This window comes from Dermacentor silvarum, chromosome 9, assembly GCF_013339745.2.
Source record: "Dermacentor silvarum isolate Dsil-2018 chromosome 9, BIME_Dsil_1.4, whole genome shotgun sequence".
NCBI lineage: Eukaryota > Metazoa > Arthropoda > Arachnida > Ixodida > Ixodidae > Dermacentor > Dermacentor silvarum.
Window position 1 is genome coordinate 92,848,681 of NC_051162.1, and position 20,391 is coordinate 92,869,071.

Consider the following 20,391-nt stretch of genomic DNA (forward strand, 5'->3'; position numbering starts at 1 on the left):
TTCCATAATGACCAGGTACCCATTGAAAGACAACCTCGTGGCCTTTAAAAGCTTCATCGTTTCTTCGGTAAGACGCTACTCATGGGTCATTTCGCTCGGACAGCAAACTGGTGACGTAAATACTAGCCTATTTAACCTAACAAGTGAGAACTGTATTGAGAAAAACAAAGAGCAAATACAAAAAATTGGGCAGCCACAGCTGTAATTGAGCGCTCCGTAATGCGAATCATTGTTGTTTGGTAGCAGAAAGGCCCTCGGGAAGCATCCGAGTTTCCTGAAACGAAACGTACACCGCAGGCTGTCAAGATGAAAGCGTTCGAGATTATGCTTATGTACAAATTTGCTATTTTTACATCAACTGCTATAGTATACGGTTATACATATACATACCTTTACATTAGTACTGAATGACCATCGGTTCACTGATTGTGATTTCGAGTGTCTCCTGAAGGGTGTCGTCATTGGCGGTTCCTCCGGTTAGGGCGGAGCAAACCCTATGTGCGTCAATGCTGACGTAAACGCGCACTTGGGGAAGAAGCCATGTGCGCTGTGCCTAAAATTCGAAAGCGATTGTGTCAAGTGATAAGTGATTGCACGTTGTTTTATAGGCGCTCTGCTGGGTCTGCAGGTTGCAGTGATTGCTATCTTGGAGGTTGATAGCAGCTGTGCGCTTCAAATGCAGTCCTAGGTCACTGTTTGAAACGATGTGTTAGGCTGCACTGCCTTCGGGATTGGCACACGAAAACGGTCAAATACCAGGCTGAAAAAAACAGCCTGCATTCGAAAAGAACCTAGTCTGTTCACACATCCACTCACACCAAAACATATACTCGTATATATATAATATATATAATGCTGACTTTAATGAGGAGCTGGACATGTTATCTTGTCTGATGGGCTTGCATGGTACTCCAGGTGCTAGGTGCGAATTATGCACATTGATAAAGAATTTTGCCGCTACATGATGTACAACTGGCAGACAGTAGTGAGCAAAACCTTCTTCTTTCTGGGGTTTTACGTGCCAAAACCGGTTCTGATTATGAGGCACGCCGTAGTGGAGGGCTCCGGATTAATTTTGACCACCTGGGGTTCTTTAACGTGCACTACAACGCAAACACACGGGCGTTTTTGCATTTCGCCTCCATCGAAATGCGGCCGCCGCGGCCAGGATTCGATCCCGCAATTTCGTGCTCAGCAGGGCAACGCCTTAGCTGACTAAGCCACCGCGGCGGGTGGTTTAGGAAAGTAGCAAAACCTACTTTCCAATTTGTTACTGTACTATCTCACCCCATCATACAAACAACAGGGTATACCCTGTGTTTCTACTGTGTGCTTCAATTTCAAATGAAGCATTCGTTTACGCTGTAAGCTAAACGAATGCCAACGAACTCGCCCAACTGTGCACCTTTTCTAAGTGCCATTTATGACTCGCGATATAGCATAAATCGAAACGTGTATATTTTTAAAAATTTTATTTATTCGGATACTTGCATTCGCCCAGTGGGCAATACTGTCGGGCGTTTATGAATAAGCGTTTATGCATAAGATTATGGATTCCTTCTGGATCTTTTGGCACTGAGAACGCACCAAATTCAGTGGCCTTTGTCACCTGTAGCTGTGAAGCCTACATACTTGGTTGAACTTATAAAAATTGCGAAAACCTATTTTTCTTTTCGTGACGGCAATGTCTTTTACCTTGCTGACATTAACGCATACCACCTCCGCTAAGTGCTTTACTGTGTAAGAAATATAACCCTAATGCTTATAGAAAAATATTTAGGTCAGGTAGAGATTCCGTTTCCTTTTCAAATATGCGTGAAACGCTGAAAGAAACTCTTTATACAACGGCTGAGCCGATTTAAATGACATTTCCTTGCGTCCTTTTTAATAAGACAATAATGCCCCGCGCCATAGTTTTGTATTACGATATGAGTTAAAATGGTAAAGGGCGGGTTTCTATGCGGAATCCCATGAAGTGAGTGCGGTAATTGGAAATACGAGGCACATGTGTTCTAATAATAGATATATTTCATGCAGAGCACAAATATAATAACCCACCGATACCAGTGTATGTAGATTTGATTGTTATTCTTAAATATATTTTTTAATTGTGGAAAGAATTGGTGCGTTAAAGCAAATTGCAGCTCAAAGTTAAACAACACAATAACTACCTGCCGGAACAAATAATGAAGTTCTTAATTGAGCGTACATGATGTAGCATCTAACTTACGTGAAATCGTTCCATTGCTTATGGAAGTTCTGTGAAATTCACATGCATAAAATATTTGTTTTATGTCGATGTCTGTTATTGCAATTTTATTTGCTCTGCGAGCCCTAAATGATGGAGTACACGCTGAATTGATATCATTTCTTCGTGGCGTCGGAGGGTTCTAATAGTTGTTTCATTTGCTCTATTTGTTGTATATTTAGCATAAAACATTCCTGGGCCCAAATTAAAACTATGCTTTAATCGAACAGGACAACTGAGCATCCGCTTTTTTAATGCAATTATTCGCGTTAGCTTCAGTTCAGCGGATGCCGATAAAAATCGTTCTTCTTCTTTCCAGGTAATGAGATAACAGCTCCGCGGTGAAGTTTCACTTTAGACTTTCCCAAGCTGAACTATTCGAATAATTAGTTCCCGATTGTCAAAAACTCTTTGAAATTGGCCCTGCCATGATTCCACTTTTTCATCTATGTTATGCGCGATAATGAGGTTGTGTCATTCTGCGATTAGCTTTTGCGCTGATTGAAACGCACCGGCTCTGCGTCGGGAAACTCTACACTGATGATTAAGTGGCATGCGCTATATATAGTGCACGCCACCTAATCATAGAGTGCCAAAAACTGCCTTCGCAGTCCAGTAAGATGTATTGAGTGGTCTCCGGATTTTTGCTCCGGTGTGTTTTTGTCCCTCGGCAACCAGCTCAGGTTCCAAACAGCAAGCCACGGCCATTTGTGTTTTCATACAGATTTTCCTTTCTAATTCATTCTTGTCATTCTTGTAAATCTCCATGGTCTTTTTCTTTTGTTTCCAGCCTTTGCATCCAGTTTGCTGCCTCTGTTTTTCTCAATTTCTTTCTGATGTCACCTGATTGTCCTTAGGTGACTGACTGACTGACTTTCAAATACCCTGTACTCTGGCGCCATCTCGTAGTGATCATCGGCACTACGCTTTTCTCTTTCAGATTTCGCTGTTGTGCTCGTTCGCTTGGTTACGCCGCCGACGCTCGAAGTAGGAACGGGCCATTAAAAGCGGCGCTCTAAAAGGAAATTTAAGTACTCGTACCTTACGCAGCGGGATGTTTCGAAGCTCCGTTGCTTAAGCTGTCAGAGTCCAGCTCAGTCACCGCCCTTGGTGCTGAGTCCATTTGTCTGGACCTATTGGCGCGTTCATTTGAAAATGAAACAATGCTTACCCACAGAATGCATCCTCTCTGAACGCCGAACACCTCGCTAGGTCTTCAGAGCAGCATAGCTTGGCACTACATTCGTCGATCCGAGAGAGCGATTGGTCGTGTTTGAGATATCTCATTAGCCCTCGTAGGCATAATTCGTCGAACTCAAACCAGTGCGCAGCAGGAGGTAGAAGGTTACAAGTGCGCAATTTGTGGCAGAAATTTCACGCTTGCTCAACGATGGTGGAGCCGCGTTCGACCCTTAGGGTCCAGAAATGGCGTGCAGAGACTCGGGCAGCACGACAGAGAGATACACAACTCCGTTGAACACGGTGGAACCTGTCCGTCACTGTAGGGAGCTCAAGAGGAGGAGATTGAGCCAAGCGCAGGAGCGCCATCTATCTACGAGTGCGGCGGGCACGAGCGGTGCAGGTCCGTCTCAGGCACCACCAGTGCGAGGGTGATTTCTGTTACTCTAGTGCCGATACACCCTCTGCAAAAACTTTCGAGGAGGCTTAAGCTTCGCCTTTAAGAGTAGAAAGCGATAGAGTTATCGGGACCCGTTCGCATCGCATCGTTCGCATATGGCAAGTAGGCTTCATTCACTGCAACACTGAACGTGGGAAAGCCAACTTACAAAGACCAAGCTTACACCGATTCCCTTAAAGTCGGCTTCATTTTTAAACTGAAATGCATTGCTGGAAAGACGTTTTTCCAGGGGCAATATAAGTTGTCTTATATTGAAGTGTGAAGGCCCTAGCACCTTTTTTATTATTTTATTAATTGTTTGCTATTGCCCTGACTCGCGCAGGACTGTTAGAAATGCTGGCAAAGGTGTCTGTGTTTGAGTTTCCTCGTAGCAGAATTACGTTTTCTCGTACATTCAAATTACAATCCGACGCCGATTGGTAAACAATCCGACGGCGAATCCGACGCCGAATGGTACAGTCGTACTTTACCATTTTTCTGACGGATTTCACTGTGAGAAATTCAATTTTTGTTCACCAAAACCTTGCACCACGTGGAGGGCCTGCGCGGTTGATTTGGTTGGATGATTTTCTCCGCCACCTGCGATCACACGCCGGTTGCCGATGCCGGACTTTCTGCGACATGGGGCCCTAAATGCTATCGCGTTAACAAACGGGCCCACTACGAATAGGGAGCGAGCACGATTACAACATTAGCAAGTAGCCCCCCCCCCCACCACTCGCTGTATCGTAAGCTAGGCATGTAAGCTTTGTAAGGCGTAAATAAATGTCACTTGTGTAGTTTTTTTTTACTTCCGATAAAAACTTGCCCTTAAGGCATAATTCTTGATGTGTATATGTGTATTGTATATCTGCTGTGAGGCCTATGTTGTGTATGAATTGAAGCAGTGTTTTGTGGAATCTGTTATGTATCCAGCGGCCATAGCTGGTTGCGACACTGTAGCGGAGGCCGGCTTGCAGTGGGAGACACGAGCGTTCAGATTATAAGCCTGGACGAGTCCATATTAGGTGGTACGAATCTGCCTCCATCACGGGGAAGGAGCAGTATGGACGCGTAGCACCCAGTGGTAAATGCGACCAGTTCCACGTTGGGACCACAGCCGGTGTAAGGGCCACCCCGGCCCGAAGCCTCCTAAGCACAACTTCCTCAGCCCTAGTAAGGTGAAGGGGGAGGGAGCTTGCAGACACACGGAGGGATAAGAGCGTGTGTGTCCTGCCGGGAAAAAAATTTACTGGCTCCGAGTGAGTTAAGGCGTTGAGGTGGGAGGGGAATAGACAGAATATCTGGATTAGGAGGGCAGTGTGCCTGCTGGTCAACAGCAATGTTCTGAGGGTTCGCAGCATGGCCTTGAATCCAGTGTACCTTGACGCAAGTAGCTGTTTTACTATTCATAGTCTGTATCGTCTCTCACATTTCCATCGCCTTGTCAACCTTCTTGAGTTCTTGAATAGCCGATAAAGAATCAGTGAAGATATCTAGTTGTTTGATTGTAGGCAGCTTAGATGTGGCATGTTCCACAGCGTCGTGGATGGCTTGAAGTTCCAGCACTATAGAGCGCTGGCTTCCGTAGACAAATAACGCTGGTTACCGCTGATGAAACTATGCGTAGTACTGACGAATGTATTATGGTTATGGTTACGTCATTTTTGCGCGCCAGTGCGCATACACCCTCAGTAACATGCACAAGACATGCACAAGATACAGCTTACCCCGACTTTTTGGTCTTAAATGGTGGATGAGGGGGGGCGGGGTTATTAAGAAAACAACTATAATGGATCACTGTATGCGGATCCCCCGCAGAGAGGACACTAACTGTCGCCAGCCTGGAGGAGTTGCATGGTTTCATTGCTCTAACAGTTGTCGCGACGCTCCGCCAAAGCGATAAGTGGAAGTTGATTAGGCAAATATTCACGGTTGTTTTGTATAACAAGAAGCGTCTCTTTTTTGTAGCTTACGTATATCCGCTTTTCTTTTTTTCTTTCCTTTCCATGTGGCACCTGCTGTGCTGGACTGGCTGTGCTGCAGGTAAGTCGAGCTAACTGTCTTTCGTTGCCATGGAAACAAGAAACCCAGTGCTATCACTGTTACGTTACCACTGTCGCGCATTGGAGGTTGACGCTTAGCGACTTCCTTCGTGACCCGGGAATGTCATCGTTTTTTTCCTTGCCGTTGGAGGAATGGAAACTCCGTCAGTAAATTACTGACACCAACAGAGTTCGCCACTGTAGTCTTCCAACAGTAAGTTGTTACGCCGCGACGATTTACCGACGATATGGCAGACACGCTTCAGTGAGTGCGTGGTCACTGGTGCCTCACTGTTAGCCTCCTATTGCCTGAATTTTTTCATCTGCAAAAAAAAAGAAAAAGACAACAAGAAAAGCACAACAACAACAACACAAAACATTATAGTTGCAGAAAGGAACAATTACATACTGTAAGTTAGAACATTCAAAGTTAGTATCGCGCTATTTGCCACGTCTGGATGAAGTTTGTTGGCTTGTTAAGAAAAAAAATTGAAACCGGTGTCGAGCACTAAAAAATGACTTTACATTCGCACGTTTTCGCAATGTCCACAGGCTGACTCGATCGGCAGGCGAAGCATGTCACACTTTATGGCATCCGGTAAGGCATTATTCCAAATGCGACGAGGAGTCCCATTTGTTCACCCGAATGGATGCGTTAATGTGAGTTTCTTGGCGTGTTCAGCGTCATTGGAATCACCATGAGCAGAGCACTGTGTTCTAAGTCGGAGATAGCAACACCCCAACATATTTTTTACTGAATGACTACATACGTAGCGTCAAAATCAGGACTTCCCTTGCTTAAGCGTCCCGTTAGCATATGGGAGCTCAGATTCGGTATGTCGCGAAATCACAGCAGGTTAGAAGAGGTTATGAACACGTAACAACCTTACTTCCGTCTTGCGCTCTGCAAAAATCAGCGTTAAAACAGATATTAAGTCTCTAAGCGTTGCTTACGCGTTTCGAATCGCACTCATTAAAAGAACAGTTGGTGTTGGAGCACTGTACTGCTTTTAAAAATCGACACTATAGACCTTCGGGCTGACTCTCATCAATATTACTGCACATAGAGATCAAGCTATTATCACCACGTTTCAGATATTGTGAGCAAATCCATAAAGACGTTGGGTTAATCACCACAGTATATGACTTAGAGCCATTTACATTTCAGTACAAAAAGAAAAAAAGGAACCTCCGTGAAAGGTCGCACCTTTAAGCACGGTTATAGAAGCAGTTTAATTCGCATACCTACTAATTGGCCATGTTCTGTAATATTGTTCGGGCTGTACAACGCCTTCGTCAAACTACTCTTGCGAAAAAAAAAACGAAAAAAAAAACACGGTACGTATACTTTGGCATTTATGGTCTTCTGTTTTTTATGTCACATATTCACACTTATTTGCCCAACGATATATTTCGCTGCCGCACGACTTACAACGGGCAGTCGTACGCGAGCAAGAGCGTGATTTTGGATTAGTTGTGATGTCGTCAGCAACCTTCCATTAAAATGACATTCTTTCTGCCCAACGTAAACATTTCTACAAAAGAAAGTCGTATACGCTGAGCAATACATGTAACTCAGGTGTTCAAAGGACTTCTGTGCGTCAAATCACGATGAACCTAGCTTATACACAGATAATGGCTAACCTTTCTTTCAATAACTGGACACGCCCTTGTAGCTTTTTCTGAAGTGGAAATAAAACAATGTAGACATCAAGACCTTCCGCGACCTCCCTGAAGAGGGGAGAGATGTCGTGCACGTAGAATAGAACGAAGAGCTTAGGAGAGGCACGGAAGTTTTCGCCTAAGTGGTCACGTGGCATAACGTTAGAATGACATTACATGTAAGCATGCAGGCTTGTTTCGTGCATATACTGCAACAGCGACTTATGGCAACCATGCTCACGTCCGGTTAGCTACCCTACGCAAGGAAAAGGTCTTTAAATGGGCCCTGAAACACTTTTCTAGCAAGAATCGCGGTACGAGCCACTGATCCGAGTTTTCGCGCAACGTCGTTTCTAGACAGAGGTATCGAAATTATCGGCACAGTACGGATGCCGACTTGGGTGGACAGAGTGACACCGTCAGCGAGGTCATGGCCTATGGTGCCGCAATGACCCGGCAACTACTCAAAACCGATGATGGGGCTCTTTTCGAGAGCACGATGATACGCTTTTTCTGTATGTGCGTGCGTGCGTGCGTGCGTTTGTGTTTGTGTCTGTACGTGTGCGCGCGCTTGCGAGAGAGAGAGAGAGAGAGATCGTATTTTGGCATCATTTCGCCGATGTCTTCTGAAAGCATTGTTGAAACGTGCGTCGACAGTTGGCATGTCCTTGTGTAACATTTTTATATTTATTTCGTATTATTCGAATTACTTGATCGATTGCCATGTGTTTACTTGCAGAAACTGCAGAACGGGTCGTATTGTTGGTGTTTTTTTTTGTCTATATTTACTGTTTAAACACGTTTGCGAAATGTGCTTTTTGGTTGAACACATTTTTATATCACTTCATGTCATCATTCTCTGATCAGTGAATGGTTTGTGGTGAAGCCGGCGATACAAGAGTTGCCAATATTTCGACTTCCACCCCAGCAAGTAACCTGCGTCTGTGTTGTTTCCCATTGTCTCGCATGTCATTTCTCTTTAGTTTGTTGATAAACCAATTTGGCGGAAAGCCGATGGCAAAATTTCCGCCAGTTTCATTAACATCGAGACAACGTAATGAACCTTATAAATAGAGTGCGCGAAGCATGTCGTAATCGTAAGCCTATTTTGCATGTCGGTCGCGCAATAGATTTCACAGTTCATTTGTGAGATGCGTGGGGCTAACTGAGTCACTTCAAAATTACCGCAAAATTTATATTGGGTTATTCGATTGAAAGGGAAAGGTGCTGGAATATCGCACGCGCCCCACCACCTTATTTCGCATTTCGTCTCCTCTTTTTTTTTATTATACCAGCTTCGGTATATCGCTGATTCAACTTTGAACAGGACAGTTAGATAGACAAGCGTAAGTTTCTCGTTCAAATCAGTTCAGAATTGGACATTATAACAGAGCGCACGAAAAAAAAAAACAACGAAGAATAACCAACAACGAAATAAACGCGTATACGAGCAGCTGCGTACACGCAAACAGTAAACACGCGTGCAAGCGAAGGAATCGGTGTATGAGAAACCTCGCGCATTCCTAACAAAGCGCCGTATCATCCGGGTCTCGCTAAATCCCTATGCGCGCGGGCACACATCAACCATCCCTGAGAGTCTGAAGAGAGAGAGAAAAAAAAAACTGACGGGATCCGTCCACGCGCTTACACGGACAGAATTGCAAAACGGCTTTTCAAACGCGCGCACTCTCCGCTTTGTGCGAATAAAATTCCCGCTGTTATGAATGTGATGCTCGTCTCTCTCACTGCCCTTCTCTTACGTGTAAGACAGGGTGCCAGCCTGCCTGCCATCTGTTTGGTCTCGAATGTGCACAGCTGAGCAAGCGCGAGAGCTTTCCTCATTGGCGCGCGTTTGAAGAGCACGTGGTCGCGCGCGCTACGCGTCACTCCGTGTTTTTTTTTTTTTTTTTTTGCCGTTCTTATTTTTAAAGCGCGCGCACTTGCGCCTCGACGCAAGCAGCTTCCCTTGCACCTTTTTTTCGAAGAAAAAGAAAATGAAGAAACTTGTCAAAAAAAAAACGAAAAAAAAAAAAACGCGGCAGGCCGCTGTCACGATGGCCGCAGCTGGCGCGTCCATGCATGACTCGCGGCAGGCTGTGTTCTGTTCCCGAGGGCTGGCGTGTCAGGCAAAAACACAATAAGGCCATCAGTATGCTGCTCTTTGCGAGCCACAGGTGTTGTAGGCACGCGCGCGCGATGAGCTTCCCAGTTGAGAAAACGCAACCGAAGAAGAGAGATATGGATTGCTAGTAGGGTACAGTAGCGTGGTTTTTACAATCACGCACCCGGAAGAGCGTCTCGTGAAGTGATTTCCCCGCCCGGACAATGTCGACCCGGACTATACACTTCGAGGCCATCGTTCGTCGAACAAGCGAACGCAGCTCGCCAAGCGGGCCCGTCCGGAACGATTCACAACCGCTGCATTGTCTGAGTTAATCTGGAAACAACCCAGTCGGGCGATTCAGCGAGGGCAGCGCGCCAAGCGGGCGACGTCATTGAAGACTACAGATCTTCATCGTGGTCATTGTTTGCCGAACGAGTGAACACTGCTCAACACTCTGGCATCTGCGGAGTTAATTACTACGGCGCACGCAGTGAGTCTGAAAAGTCATCGACTTGTCATTCTCGCCACCGATTTAGCTACGGTAGGCATCAAGCGCACTGTGTCTTTGGAGACCCGAGCCCATCACAGAGGACGTCGTATACCCGAACGAATAGTCGCAGCTCCCCACGCCGAGCAGTTCGGCAGCCACTCAGAACCGCAGCGCACGACTACGTGAGTCTGGAAAGTCAACTCGTCACTATCGCCGATTTAGCGACGGCAGAGCGGGCAAGCGGAGGACGTCTTCGGAGACGCGAGCCCTTCACCCTGCGCCTACAGCGTCATACTTGTTACTCGTAGACGTAACTCGTAGTCGAAGTCAACCCGCCAAACGGCCTCTTCTGAGTCACTCGGGTGGAACTCCGCAACTGTGAAGTTCACGGAGCGAAGACAGTGCTTCAGGGTGACGTCACAGGACGCCCTTCGCTTGAGACTTGGCAGCCAGCTGCGGTACGCCACCGCCTGCGAGTAAGCGAACACAAGCGTCTCCGAGCGAAAATGTTATAACGTCGTTCATTCAGGCCTAGCGTAAGCGTGACGTAGCGTAGACGGAGTGCGTGGTACGCGAAGTGCCTTTAGAGTCGTGACCTTCGTTGTGTTCTGACTGTTGAGTATTGCGACTTGTTTTTCTTCTCGCCCTTGGCGAAATGACCTGCAACGCTCGGCTCGATGTCTTTCCCGGTCAGCATTCAAAGGGCAAGAAAACGACACACGGAATTGTGAAAACGTAACAGCTGCTACTGCAGAGTGAGACTTAGAAGAAAAGGAAACTAAGCTTGTAAAGGCCAACGCAGATTGAGTGCAAAGATCGACGTGCTCACCGGCTTCGTTGCATTGGCGCTTATGGGAAGGCCTCACAGTTGTTTTGTAAACACGCTTGCCGGCCGGCGTTGTCTATCGTATTTAATGCGTTCTACACGTACACGTCATTTCCTTGTCTGAAACAAGTGTGACGACCAGGTTAGACTTACTCACCAGCTTGGGTTTCGCAAGCCAATAGGCTCACCAAGACACCACAGTGCCTGTCCTACAACTAGTGAGAATAACGTTGATTCGGATTGTGCAATGACACAGCCCATAGAAAAGTAACAGCAGTAAATCTGTAGTTAGTAAACGAAGTGTCAAAACTAAACAACCGTTAGTAAGTTACTTAGTTAGCACAGTTGTTTGCGTGATTTAGCATTATAGTCTACTGTTCAGGTGGTTCACTTTACAATATCTGGATTCACAAAAACGTAAGGAGTGAATTAACTTCATTGGGAAAGCAAGTCAGGTACGCAGCAAAGCGTTTGGAAAAAAAAAGAAAACGTGTTGTCTAGCAAAGAAGTTGTCTTTCTTCCATGAGGAGTGTGTCGTTAGTCATGCGAACCTAATGTCTGAACGATTTACTCCTTCATTTGAAACAACCGACGCCTTCGAGGAAAGTTCGGAAGCCACTGACCTCACAAAGCACTTTTTTTTCGCCTTTACCGGGGTGGTCATTCATCTGGGCTGGGTAGATAACCCCCTGAGTTTCTTTGGGGACCTCGAAAGCTTGACGTAGCACGACTTCCACAGGTTACGCCACAAATTAAAAAGAAAAAAAAGTTGGAAGTTGAGGTGCCGGCTTGAGAGGTTCTGGAGCTTTGAGCATCCACCAATTTTCGCGCGTTGAATACACTCTTTCCTCTCTTGCGTTTATTTCTGTTGCTTGCGTTCTTTCTCGTTTTCAATGTTCTCCTTTTCGCTAGTGTCAGCAGCGACGCTACAAAAGTGAGTTAAATGAAGTTGCAAAAGACTACCAAGTAGCTCCGCCGAGACGAACGTATTTCAGTCGCTGTTCTAGAGTGACGTCACACCCTTTGAGGGGTGATAAAACCTCTAAAGTAAGGAAGGCACCTACACTGTAAGAAGACGTTGACATAAAGTGGTTCCGAAGCGATTGCCACTCGGTGTCATTTCTATGAACGGCGGGCAGTCGTAAAGGGCTCATGATACACTGGACGTCCGCAGCTGTGATTCAGTCGACGCTTTCAGAGTCAATAAACGCCGCCTTATTCCATTCTCAATCGTCAAAGCACTATATTCAGCTCGGGACGGGATAGTGACCGAAGTCTACGACGTGTTTACAGAGAAAGCCCATCGAGAAACAAAACGAAAGATCATAGAGGGCATTGGCAAGCTGTTTTTGTCGCGCTGATGCAGTAGGTTCTCTTGTATTCAAGTAAGGGATTGACCCAGGGGACAAGTCGAGAACCTCTGAACTATGTGGCAGCGGTCGTCAATCCCAACTTCGAAGTGCCGTGGAGTAGCTTTTTTCTAAATTTATTTTTTCTATACGCTCCGAAAAAACAGCGGTTAGCGTAACTTTGAAGAACACTGCATAACCACGCTTCTTTAATACTCGCGCGTTTATATTAACACAAATGGCACACCACGAATCCAACACCTCACGTGCTTTAGGAGAGACAAGATCGTGACCTTCGTTTCATTCGACCTCCAGGGCTTGTTAACGGTAGTAACTTCTTATTCTTCAGATTCTTCAGTGATCTTGTCATAAATTATGGCACACCTCCTGCTTAAAACTCTTTTGCGTCGACGAATGAGTGCCTAATCTAATGTCTACCCTCTAACAAGTGAGGGAAAGCCAGACTCTTAGCTCAACGAACTAGTCAAACTTGTGAGTGCGCGCACAGAAACGAAGATTCGACCTGGCCGACGCCACTGAAGGACTTCTACAGTAACAAGCGCAGTTCCAGTGTTGCTCCTGTGCATATCGGTGTCGTCGAGAGGTTCTGGTGTTGTGCAACGCGAAAGTGCATGTGTGCCAATCTGTTTTCGAGCGGGTGCTGCCCCGATCTGTTCCGGCTAGCACCTGGTGTAGTAACGCAATGGGACATGTGGTCCACGCCATTTCGCAAGACGTCCGGCAGCTACGACTTCGTGGTCACCTCTGCGACTTCAAGGTCAGTTTGCTTGCTTCAACTCTGTCCGTGACCCTGCCACAGGTTTCGGCGATGATAAAAAATAAATGTTGCGTAAATCGCGTTTGGTGATGGTCTATGAGGATGCAGTTAACTTTAGGCCTTGAGGTGCACTACGTCATGATTCATAAGTACTTCATAATTCATTCATAAGTGTTTTCAGTTTAATTTCACTATATCTGCGGCGTATAGGATGATTATAATGCTTCACAGATGATTCACTGCCTTTGACAGCGAGTTGGGAGCGGTGCATTCTAAACTACGACGCATATCCTCCTAATTTAAAATTTTCTGCAGCTCTCTCGAAACCTCTGGTACTTGCGTTTCATGATTTAAGGCTGAGCTTTTTATTTGCGTCGCTCAAGAAAGAAACTTATATTTTGTGGTGCGCGGTTTCATCTGAACTATTAAAACCATGGTGTGAACTAGGAGAATCATGTTACAACAGAACCTTCTTTCCCATAGGAGAATGCAATACTAATGAAATAACATTACATAATCGGCTTAGGGAACATGTTGCAGGGATTCAGTTCTAGTCAGCCCTCATTAAAGGCATGTTTATTTGCTTGAATCTTGTTACTATCACTAGTTCTGAGATAATCAGCCAGCGAAGCTTGCTGTTGGTGTAGCGTGTAATATACTCCCACACGTGTCACTGGAACACATCTGCACATACAATGGCATTATAGTTCATGGTAGCTTTGCGGACGCATATGGAATTTATTTAGCAGCCCTCAGCCACTCAGCGAATTAAGAATGTCTCATCAGTTATTGACATTAGTCGCGCGAATCTATTATGCGCCTTCGCGCTTGTATTGAATTCGGTTTATTAATTATTTCTGCAGGTTTCGCATACAGTCAAGACCCGTGTGCACTCGTTTGATTGTAGACATATTAATTGATTGTACGTATATCAAGCATTTTCTGGCATCTTTCCAAAGAAACATCAATGCGAAGCAGCTTGTACTTATACCTTTAGTTGCATATATATTCGCGGTCCTCATATTCCAAATGAATGATACTCTTGTGACGCCGAATATGGAAGAAGGTGAGGTCGCAGCGTGATTGCGGGATATGCATGCAGTGTTTGTCGAACGATGGCACTCATAAATAAAGAACAACTCATGAATCATCCCAAGCAAGAAATGCGCCCCAAAAAGGCAAGCGTAGGCAGGACCGGTTCGTCGTTGATTTTTCGTTGCCGTTTCTGTATTTTTTTTCCTCTTTTTAGCGCTTTTGAGCAAAGATGACTTCATAATGATGCATGGTGGTGGATACTGGTATCGTCATCGGCATATCGATGCAGGGATCAATCACGCGGCCTATACACCTCACACGCAGCAATGCTTCACACGCTTACTTAATTACAATGTGAGGTAATCTTGAATGTAGCAAATCAGTTCAGCGGAAATCCGCCAGGTAGAGGACAATTTCTTAGTTTCCTTCCTGCTGCTATCAGGCGTATCACAATGCTTTTCTTGTTTCACATCGGGAATGTAGTTATCACATCTTGCTTGGAAATAGGGCAAAAGTAAGTATTACGAAGATAATATGGGCTCACCGTATTGTTCGGGAGGCTTGGGCATACTCAAATATATAGTGGTGTATATGTGAGCATATCCTTGTGCGATGCCCTGTAAATTATGGTACGCATTGCCTTCAATCTTTTTCAAGACTAACTCGGAGGCGATCACTGAAAATATTCAGCATGGATATAAAGTGGGAGCGCGGGGAACTCTATATATAGAAATGTTCCGGGAAGTTTCGTGAAAGTTGACGCTAATTTGATCTGGGCCGTCGTGTCCTGACACACGACGAGAAGTGCCCGTGAAGTGCGTTTCGAATAGCGCGAGTTGACGTGAATGGAGAGGCATCAACATGCCAAGCCACCGCAGGGTTTTACCCCTTTCGTCTCCATTTTTAAGCAAAGAAAAGCAGTTTAATACGAAAAGAAACATGAGGAGACGGTAACTTTATCCGCGTATGCGGATGTTATGCTTTTCGCATCTAACGGTGGTATTTAAACGAGAAAAAAAATGTTATTCGCATTCCCTCGGACGATTTTACCGTCTGCTGATTTCTCTAAATAAAGTTTATTCCCCCTCCTCGCATTCGCAACGTTTCAGTCGGTAATGAGACGTGACTTCCAAAGCGAATATGTCCCTGAGCCATTTTAGGGTGTGACAAAGGCGTATCTCGGGCAGTGACCCGCAGAAATTTGTCGAACATAATGCGCAGGTGGCTGTTGGGCTCCATACAGTTCCGCAAGCAGTCTTCACCTCGCAAAACGCCATTCGTCGACAAGTATAAGGACTTTCAGTTAAATGCAGCGAGTATTGTCAAAGTTGCAGTGTTTCCCTAGTCCCCAAGGGATCTGGAAGTATTAGCATTCAACGTGCGCGTGCGCGTCGCCATGGAATTTCGAAAAAAAATCACGTTGATCAACACGTATTTGCGCAGACATTGCTGCCTGCCGATGTTGTAAACTGTGCTTCTCTCGACGTATTCATTAACAGGATTCAAAATTTTGATGTTGAATGGTAAAAAGTCTGCTGGTGTTGTCTGTATTGTATTTTTACTATTTCAGGCTGCGTGCACATCGCAAACCTTTCCTTCCGGTCGTACCAAGCGTTCCTCAGAGCAAATTGAGTTGGTCGCAAGCGTATCTCCTTAAAAGATAGTGACAATAACAGGGCCGAAGCGGTACTTGCAAGCGATTGTCCTGTCCCAACTTCGGCGATTATTACCAGAAATCTCGGTCAATTTTTTTATCGTCTGCGTTTAAGGATGTATTGCCTTTTCCAGTCACTAAGTCTCGTCCCCAGAACTGTGCGACGCCTCCCAAGTACAACCGCAAGTTAATAATAATATTTGAACAAAACAGCGCAAAAGACGGGGCCCGTCGAATAGCAAACAAACGCATATTGCGCTGTGTATGTGTTTGCAACTAGCCATGTTCTGCGCAGTTTTGTTCAAAGATGTTGCCTTACAAACTAGCCCAGATTCTAACCTTGTTCATAACCTCCTCGATATACCAGCCTACCAATAGTTCCGATCACAGGCGTATTCACAGAAATCAAGGCGAACCTCATGGCCTCTCTATCGATGATCTGTCGTAGAGATCCAGTTTGATAAACTTAATTCGTGCTCTCTGAGGGCGTTGGAGGACTCTTTCCATTAAAAGCACCGATAGCTGCCGTTTCCGTCAGCTGTTTTCTTCTTTCAACTGGACTATGTCATGGAAAATATCGTTTGTTCGTTAAGAAATAATAAGCTGCCTCCTCCACCTTCGTAAATGCTGGTCCCTGTGCTTTAGTTCTGTCGCGACGCACCTTATAAAAATGTTCGATGGCTGCTCGATATTCATGGTCGCTCATATGGGTCCTGAAAATACTCGCCAGCGCTGGATCAAGTATACACGTTTTCGAAAAGCAGTCAAGGCTCACGGGAACTGGCTTACTTTCTGCCACAGACGCAGCGTTCACCGCTGATGCACTCGATACGGTCTTTATGGATTGTGGTTACGGCGACGCACACCGTCATTGTGAAGGCGGAGCCGTCCGCACGACTACGAGTATATAGCACTGAATCCTGTCGACTGCGCCATACTTGTAATGGCACCAATGATTGTCAAATCATTACACCCGCGGCTACTGTTTACTCTGACTTCTCATGCTCTTTGGCTTCCAGAAACTGTCATCTTCTATCGTCATCTTCGTCGTCTACCTACATTCGAACCCGGATATATTGTATCTGAAGCGGATCACAATAAAGCTCGATATATAGGTAATATAGGTAATAATTGGATCAAACAAAAATTATTGTATCAAGGGGATTTCACAGCTGTTCGTTATAGACAATAAATATTGCATGTGGGTTCGGTATATCTGGTATCGACTGTTATATGCATACCAGGGGATCTTCTCTTTCGGAACAACAATTAAAATCGTCCACGGCAGGTGTCCCAACACTGTCACGTCAGCTGCGCTTGAAGGGACTCTCGGCAAAAACCTGCCACTCAAAGGACACTTGTGATACAAAGTTTGTCTCTTGCGCAGCATGCAGCTGACGTCTACCATTCAACATTTTATAATAAGAAACCGAAAAAGGAGACCCCCCCCCCCCCCTCCCACCCCCTGCGCCAGTTTTTGGTATTCGGTTGTAAGTGCCCAGCGCGTTGTAAAGACGGTTCACCCGCAAGTCTCGGCTCGCTTTTTTTTTCATTGATGCTCCTAGCACGACCGCCTTCTATGGTCGTAGCGGAACCCCCACTGCGGCGCTCGCGTCGTCGGCACCAGTGACACATGCGTGTGGCATCGACTGCGAGCAGACTTGTGCGTCGTCAAGGGCAAGGCGTCGCGCTTGTGTCATCGTCGTCAACTCACGCGCGGACGCGCATCAGCAGCGTTGATGCTATAATGCGTTTTACAGGCTGATGCGATCGATGTACCCTCGCTAGTAACGTTATTTATTTGAGAAGGCATAGCCAAGCGACGCTCTCTTGCTTTGTATACGCTGTGATTCAACACGCGCATAGAAGATTCAGGGGCGGGATCAAAAGCAGAGGAACGTCGTCACCAGCAAACGCTATTCGCCCTGTCGTTTACTTTCAATCGCGTTATCTCTCTTAATCGGGTAAGACACCCACGCCGATCGCGTGGTATGGAAAGAGGGACGCATGGAAATTTAATAGAATGGGCTGGTAAAATTTATGCGGGTCCAAGCAGGCTTTGTGAATGGCGTTGATGTTTGCTTCTTAACAAGAGAGAGGGAGAAAAAAAGAGTACGTGTCTAGGGTCTGGTACGCACGACATTCAACCGTGCATACGCGTTTACTGGTAATTAACGGAGACAGCTGCGCGTTGCCGTGGGCGCTCGATGCGTCTGTCCTTGCTTTTTTGTTTTCTACTGTTTGTTTTGCACATGTCGTCGTGCGTTTGACTGTTCGTGAGCGTGTGTTTGTGATTCTGTGTACGCGGCTCCTAAGAGCCGCTGAGACACTTGCAACAGCAGTGTTATACGGCGCGAATCGATGAATGCGCTGACAGAGCCAGCTTGCTAGAGTGTTGGTTTTCTTCAGTCGTTTGCATGGCTCTCTTTGTAAGTTTCAATTACGCCATACACGTTCACTCAAGCAACCGGTGTGCGTCTGTGCTGTAGTGCTGTAGCATGGATGATGAAGCTTTTTTTTTCTCACCTCGCTACACAAATGAACACCACCCGGGTCATTTCAGAGTACACGAAACTCCATAGAGACGCTTGCGGCAGCAGTTTTATCCGGCACAAATAGATGAATGTGCTTGGCAGTCTGTCCTTGTTAATGTGTTAAGCTTTATTGAGTCGTTATGTGGCCCCCTTTTTTTTTTGATGATGACGCGTTTTTTTTCTGACCTCGCTACGCAAATGAAGACCACCCGGGTCATTTGCAAGTGCACGAAACTCCACAGAGACGTTGAGACGCTTGCGGCAGCAGTTTTATCCGGCACAGATCGATGAATGTGCTTGGCAGTCTGTCCTTGTTAACGCGTTAGCTCTCTTCAATCGTTATGTGGCCTTTTTATTTTGTCAGTGTCAAATACGTCGTGCAGGACCATTCAAGCAGGTATCGCGCCTTCAGGCTATACCTTCTTCTGCTGCGGAGACGATGCAGCTTCTTTGACTCCTCACTATAACGGAGCTCATGAATGCACGGGCAGAGCGAGCACTTGCAAGGAGGACAGATGTTTACGCTGCTTGATCGGAGAAGTGCGTCTGTGTGTGACAAGAGGGAGGGTGAAAGAAAGGAGAGGAATAAAATAGAAAAAGATAGGGAGGCTAGCCAGTGTATTGACCGGCTGGCTAACCTACTGAAGAAATTAAGTTCTGGGGTTTTACATGCTAAATCCACGCTTTGCTTATGAGGCCAGCCTTAGTGGGGCATCCGCTTTAATTTTGACTTCCTTGGCTTTTCTTTAATGTGCGACCAAATATAAGTACACGTGCATTTTTTTTCTGCACTTCGTCCCCATTGAAAAGTAGCCGGGATCGAACCCTTGAGGAGGAGGAGGAAACAACTTTATTCAAAATTTCAGACAGAATGTTCTGAGGCCTAGGCCTCTAGGTGGCCTTGGTTGAGGCGACCTACAGAGCCCAGATCGTGAGATCTTCTTGGGTGGTCTTGTCTTCTGACCTTAAGAGGGTCCTCCGAGGCTTCCTTTGAGGGAGCTGGCAGTAGTTTGTTCGGAGGGGGCTTGCGAGAGCGCCCCAATAACATATGCTTTTGGGAGGCCCGTTGGTTCTGGCCGCAATTTAAAAGGCAAATTGGGTCCACCTGTCCGCACGTAATATACGCCAATCTTTGAACCACGACAGATCCTAGAATGTTGTCGTGGTTCTGTGGCCAAAGAGACTTATCTAATCAGCTTGATCAAGCGACGCGAATGCTGTTGCACATTCTAGAATGTAAGCGAGCATGTTCGCTTATTCGGGAATGCGCGGCAATAAATGTACAGATAGCAGACTGACTTCACCAGCTACTTCGGATTTTGGAGACTGACGACTGAGCTTAACCTTATCCTTCTTGGCTTCTGTTGCTTGTTTATCTGAGCATAAGTGCGACCAATAAAGAGGGAGATTGTTAATTTCTAGAAGCGAGCGATATTCTTGGAAACTATTGAGTGGCGCATTTAGCTGTGATAAGTCCACTCTATATTGTTACGTAGCAGTGGGGCATGGTGTGTCCATGAACAAAGAAGACGATTTGGCTAGGAGAGCGCGCGGCTGGTTCGGGCAGCCATCTTGTGTATCCAGCGTTGCTGCAATTTTGTGAATACGTGTAAATACACCTTCGCTTGGCTATTTCTGCCCCGTGGCATTTTGGTGGAGGTGCTGGGTATTCCCAAGAGACCACAAAGCTCCGCAGCGGTCGTGGCCTTGGAAATAACATCATGACGGAGGACGCGGGACCTGCGCCAGCGGCGACAACCCCAACCATTGTCGTGACGTATCCGAAAGATCCAGGAACGTTCTGCAGAACCGATAACGTCGACGTGGAAGACTGGATCAGCATGTTTGAGCGTGTGAGTTCCCGCACCAAGTGGGATGCAACTGTAGTGCTGGCGAACTTGATGTTATACTTGCAAGGCACGGCGAGCGTGTGGCTTGACAACTACGAAGATGAGCTTACGGACTGGGAAACGTGTAAGCACAAGCTGAAGGGCTTGTTTGGCCGTCCACTTGGGTGGAAGAACGCCGCGATGAAAGAAAGGCCTATA

The 20,391-nt window shown here is 46.1% G+C and overlaps 1 protein-coding gene across 3 annotated transcripts in view; it reads left to right on the forward strand.

Annotated features, from left to right (window-relative positions):
- The window catches only part of LOC119463350 (eye-specific diacylglycerol kinase), a 461,935-nt gene that overhangs the window by 76,893 nt on the left and 364,651 nt on the right, over positions 1-20,391 (forward strand). The window contains exon 1 of one of the 3 annotated variants that reach the window (XM_037724160.2): positions 9,727-13,120. The exons of the other annotated variants lie outside the window; for them this stretch is intronic. Coding sequence (XP_037580088.1) covers positions 12,975-13,120 — 146 coding nt within the window. The 5' untranslated portion in view covers positions 9,727-12,974. Of the gene's footprint in view, positions 1-9,726; positions 13,121-20,391 lie in introns of those variants that run through there. 3 annotated transcript variants of the gene reach the window in all.